We start from the raw sequence: 5,792 nt of genomic DNA, 5'->3' as shown, positions 1-5,792 counted from the left end.
TGAGAGAGTGGCTCTAAGTGTGACCCACTTATAAGGGATAAAGATGGCTCCACTCAATCAAGTCAGTGGCTGAAACATGGAGGGTACAAAAATGTTTAATCGAAATTAATGTGAACAAGCGACCATAGCTCAATGGAATACACCATTTGGTATTTTAGCCAGGCCGCTTTGACTTATTTTCTCTCTCTTTCATCATGTATGGTACCTATGGATTGAAGGAAAGAAAATATAATTACAATATTTCAAATGGGATTGTAATCTCAGCCTGGTAATTATACATTTTATATCTGTGGTGCACAATTTACTTTGAAAGGTTATTAAGAGATCAGATTTAACTTTTCTGGAAAATCATATTATAAATAGTAATCAGCATGGCTTTATGAAGGATTAATTATGTCAGACATATTTATTGTCCAAATTTAGGAAGTTTGAGAGGGGGATTGTATAAAGTTGGAATCTAAATGCATTTTCCCAAAGCATTTGTTACAGTGCCCCAGAAACTACTGCTTTCTCAACAATTTTTGCACATGGATAGGACAATAGCTAAAGGATTGTGTACAGAGGGGGGTTCTCGACAGTAAATTATCAGTAAATTATCTACTTGGAGTAAAGTTTTCACTGGGAATTTAGTCTTCAGTGCTTAAACAAGATGTTAGGATTTCCCCCCCTATTTATCAATACATTTTTCCAAAAATTTCCTGTGCTGGAAAAAACTCTTCGGATTATTGCACAAAACCCAGCGCAGATCATGAGCTCTTCGAGACTTTTCCCTTTGACTTCTACATGAACTTGGCAGGTCTAGAGTTGGAGAAATTTTTTATTCGGACTTTCAACACCCTTGGAGTTTAATAAATTCCAAAAAAAATTCGTTTTTTCCCCACTTATTACATAAATTTGGATGTTATAGTTAAAAAAAACTTTTTTTGGCATTTGGAATTTAATAAATAACCCCTTTGGGATCACATAATACAAGTTTACGGATATTAATATTTATTGTTGATCCAAGGATTGGCCCAATATCTTTTTTGGAGTCAAAGAAGAATCTGAAAAAACACTTTGGCTCCATTAACTCAAAATAATTGACATTACAGTATTTATGCAGCAGTCACTGCAGCCATTACAATAGGTCTAATAAACTCCAATGCAGAAATACAGTATAACTCAATTATACATGAAATTCCTAAAACTATAAACAATGGGTATAATGAAGAAAATTATTTGGCATAGAATTTTACATATTCTCTTTATGGATTGCACACGTTCTGTGTTGGTTCCACAGCAGAAAGCCCGGGGCGCCAAAAGGGCGTTGTGAACACGAGTAACCGCAGGGGTTCCCTTGAGCATGAAAGCGCCCCAGCTGTATTCACAGAAAAACCAGCTCCAACCCCGTCATTTATCAATTTTGCGCTCCCTCTTACCCCTCCTGCCGGCCTCTGCCTTTATTTCAATTTGACTTGTTGCAATGGCGCATGCTCAATGGGTGTCGGAGGCTGATAATAAACTGGCCCTCTATTGGCTGGGACTCTGGATGCAGATCCAGTTTTTTTAAAAAAAATTCTGCAACTTCAAAATTTCAGAATAAGGGGCGCATTTATTAAGCCTGAGTGAAGGATTCAAAGTAAAAAAACTTCGAATTTTGAAGTATTTTTTTGGGTACTTCGACCATTGAATAGGCTACTATGACCTTCGACTACGACTTTGACTGCAATTCGAACTAAAAATCGTTCGACTATTCGACCATTCGATAGTAGAAGTACTGTCTCTTTAAAAAAAACTTTGACTACATACTTTGGCAGTTTAAACCTACCGAGGTACAATGTTAGCCTATGGGGGCCTTCCCCATCACTTTTCTAAGGTTTTTTTGATCGAAGGAAAATCCTTCGATCGATTGATTAAAATCCTTCGAATCGTTCGATTTGAAGGATTTCATCGTTCAATCGAACGATTTTTCCTTTGATTGTTTGATCACAAGATTTGCGGTAAATCCTTCGAATTCGATATTCGAATTCGTAGGATTTTACTTCGAGGGTCAAATTCGAGGGTTTATTAACCCTCGATCTTCGACCCTTAGTAAATGTGCTCCTAAGTGTAAAAACCACAAAAACTCTAATACAAAACTTCTCCAAGTAAAAACAGTTGTGGTCCAATAGAAGTCAAGGGGAACTGTGCTGATCCTTTTGGACTTCAGAATTTTAGAAGTTTTTGGATCTTTTTCGCTTGTAATTATTAAAAAACTAAATTTTTTAGAGGTTTTACTCATATTTCTTCTACACTATTTTTTACAATACTACTTTTTATATTGTGTTGTTTCAGTAACTTTCATGGCATTCGTGATTTTAGTGAAACAGAGATTAATCATGGTTTCAAAAAGCTCTAATATCACTAAAATTTCACCTTTGATAAATGGGCCTCCCCAACGTTATATTTTATTATGAATGCCCATCAATTGTAATAAAATGCAACATGCTGGTTTAAAAAAAATGCAGTCCACTCCTGCTGTCACCAGCCCCCCCCATGATGTTACCCACCTAGCCCCCTGCCGGATTCAGCCATTGAAAAGATGGCAACCGTAGTCAGAAGCTTTCCCTCAGCTGTGCCCAGTGTTTATATGCACTTCCCAATATTATTAGTCTGTTAGATGCCACTGCTAGTTGCTAATAGGGGTTGTAAAAGGGGTTATAAAATACACTGCATATTAAAAAAACTCCAGAAGGTTAAATATTTTTTTTGTTATTCTACCAAATTGAAAATTTTGGCTAAATAAAATCAAAAGTTGCATTAGGTCTTGGGTAAAAAAAACTGTTCAAACTGTTAATTTACATCTCTAATGAATGATGAATACCTACAATATGGGATGATTGTGGGAATAAGGAAGTCAATTACTTCCCATTTTCCCCTTTTAAGTGTTCAAATATGTATTTCATTTTATTTATGGTTTTAATAGAGTCTCTTTATCCTTCTCTTATTATTTAAAGGCTTTTTTGATATCTGCATTTCTCAAGCTGTAAATAAGTGGGTTAACCAATGGAATGACTACAGTGTATAACAGAGACAGAACTTTGCTTCTGGTCTGCGATTGTTTTCCAGGGGGAACCACATATATAGAAATGAATGTCCCATAAAATATGGAGACCACAGCCAAGTGGGAGCTGCAGGTGGAGAAGGCTTTTTGTCTCCCGGTATTGGACACTATCTTTAGGATTGCATGGGCAATACACATATATGATACAGTGATCAGTATAAAGGGGATGAAAACCACAGGGACCATTTGAATGATTACTTCATATTCCACAAAAGAGGTGTCTGAGCAAAAAAGCTCAAGAAGAGGAAATAAATCACAAAAAAAATGATCAATGTTTTTGTGGTCACAGAACTGTTGTGTCCCTACTAAATTCGCTGTAATCAATGCAAGGCCAAAGCCAAGAGCCCATGCTATAAGAATTAATACAACACAAACCCTGTCGGACATTATAGAAGTGTAACGCAGTGGGATACAGATGGCCACATATCTGTCATAGGACATTACTGCTAGAAGAAGACACTCAAAAATTTCTGAAGAACCCAAAAAATAGAGTTGTGTTAAACAGCCACCAAAAGACATTGTAGCTCTGTTCTTTATTACAGTTTGGAGCAAGGTAGGTACAATATTTGAGGATCCCAGTAGATCAGACAGGGACAACTGTTGGAGAAAGAAGTACATGGGGGACTGGAGGTTCCGGCTGGAGGACACCAACACTATGATGAGGACGTTCTCCCAAACTGTCATAATGTAAATCAGAAGGAACAGAGAGAACAGGGGGATCTTGAAGTTGTGGAGATTCTGAAATCCCAAGAGAACAAACTCACTGACCAACGTCTGGTTCTTCTCATTCATTCTCTGCGGGTAATATATAAGGCAAGGTTTAATCAAGTATAAGATATGAATTTTATAATCTTTTTTGAAGATTTTGTGTGATGGCTACTCTATTTTTGGGTCATGTATTTTTATCACATAACTACCTAGATAATGTCAGGTTTCTATGGAAACCATCAGCTGTTCTGACCTTACTATGCCTGGAACCCTCGTTTGTTTTCTTTCCTCCCCATATAGTTGGTACCAGTCCTATCTTGTATACAGCTGTGAGACAGAGGACAACTGATAGTGAACAGACTTTGATTACTTATTATGTGTTACTTGTTTTTATTTGTGTTACTCCTTTTTATTTTCTCCCCAATTGTTTTCAATTATAAGCAATTATTACTGATAGCAATTGGTATTTTCACTGATTGTCCTTCTATTCATATTACACTTGGAGAAGGAGCGCCGTTCTTATTCTGCCTTTTTAACAGTTGGACCATTTTTGTTAAATGTAAAAAAAAAAAAAAAGAGGAATAGACAAGATTAGGGCCACAAGAGGCTCCATGTTAAGCTCCCGAGATCCATCACTACACTGAGTGTTCAACCTTCTGCCCAGAACATGTCCAATGTCACTGATGAGACAGCACTATGGAATTGTGAAAGAGATTATAAGAAATTTACTCAAGTCTTTATCTTCATTTAATAGTTGAATTTAGAGAGTATAACAATTCAAGGGGATTCATTTAGGCTACAGTGTTTTTTATAAAAAAAAGATGGTGTTCGCAGGTCAACTCCATAGTGTCCAAAATGTAACAAAAGTAAAGTCAATCTATTTCACTTTTTGAGGTCTTGTCCAATAATGTCTTTGGTTTGGACAAGTGTTGAAAGCTTTTCAGCAATGCACTGTTGGGTCTCAGATATTTTATTTGTCTTCAAGACCTAGATAAATCAGTGGGTATTAGGAGGGCTAACAAGTTTTTTACAGGTATTGTTGCCTCTACAAGAAAAGCAATATTTTTCAATTGTTCCATGATCCCCCAAACTTAAAGCTTAACTTGAGTTACTCGAAAAAATGGGATATTCAAGGAGCCTTACACTCTAGAGGTGAATCACTTAAAGCACACAAATGTATGCAAATTGCTCGCAAATGAGATGGGTGATTGAGATGGAAATAGCTAAACTAGTGTTGACATATATTTACATTTGCAATTACGAAAACTGTTTTGAGAATATTTTCTCTGCCACCAAAACTCTGGTGTAACTCTCTGGCACTAGGGCCAATAAAAAAAATTCAAATGATTTATGACTTTAAATCTAATAATTATGACTTTTAGGGGGTTATTTATCAAAATCTGAGTTTTTCAGATTTTTTAAATTAAAAAAATCTGACCAAACTACAATCCATGATCTGCCCTTATTTAGCAATAAAAAACTTGCAACTTTTTTGGACTGTTGAATGAAAATCTTTCGCATTTGATTCTGGAAAAAACATGGAAAATTTGTGTAGAAAAACCAGCGTCAAACCCTGAGAACATTTTCCGATGGTTAAAACATCTTAAAGTGGTTAAGGGGATATCAGCCATTGACTTTAACATGAATTCAGCAGGTTTTGGATGGTGTATTTTTGGCTTCGGTGCTTAAAAAATTGCGAATTTTTTTACTGCAACTTTTTGCATGTTAATAAATAACCCCCATAAACTCATAATTATGACATTTAATGTCATAATTATGACTTTAAAAAGTTGAAATTATGACCTTGAGGGGGTTATTTATTAAAGTCCGAATGCAAAAAACTCAAAAAGTCAGAATCCGAAAATCTGGCATCTCAGAGCTACTGAGGTTCTTTATACTGTAAGTCAATGAGAGAGTTCCCGATCCTATTTAGAAGTTTCTGTGGTATTCGTTAAAAATCTGACTATTTCAGGTAAAAATCCAATGAATTTGGGCTTTTTAA

At 35.8% G+C, this 5,792-nt stretch overlaps 1 protein-coding gene across 1 annotated transcript; it reads right to left on the bottom strand.

The window, feature by feature from the left end:
• Positions 1-937: 937 nt before the first annotated feature.
• LOC108710533 (olfactory receptor 1468) lies at positions 938-3,890 on the bottom strand. Its single transcript, XM_018251666.1, has 2 exons — positions 2,974-3,890; positions 938-993 (listed from the first exon to the last, which is right to left on the bottom strand). Exons 1-2 carry the CDS (start codon positions 3,872-3,874, stop codon positions 938-940), a joined length of 957 nt encoding a protein of 318 aa, XP_018107155.1. The 5' UTR covers positions 3,875-3,890.
• Positions 3,891-5,792: the final 1,902 nt, after the last annotated feature.

Source organism: Xenopus laevis, chromosome 3L (assembly GCF_017654675.1).
Source record: "Xenopus laevis strain J_2021 chromosome 3L, Xenopus_laevis_v10.1, whole genome shotgun sequence".
NCBI classification, from domain to species: domain Eukaryota; kingdom Metazoa; phylum Chordata; class Amphibia; order Anura; family Pipidae; genus Xenopus; species Xenopus laevis.
Note: the sequence above shows the minus strand (reverse complement) of the source record. Positions and strands in the feature narration are given on the sequence as shown.

Excerpts from the sequence above, each read along its gene's own strand:
- LOC108710533 (XM_018251666.1), bottom strand. The coding sequence starts at position 3,874 with ATGAATGAGAAGAACCAGACGTTGGTCAGTGAGTTTGTTCTCTTGGGA. Across the intron at positions 994-2,973 it reads TGCAGATATCAAAAAAGCCT|TAAATATTAATATCCGTAAA; the intron begins TTAAATAATAAG and ends TTGGATCAACAA.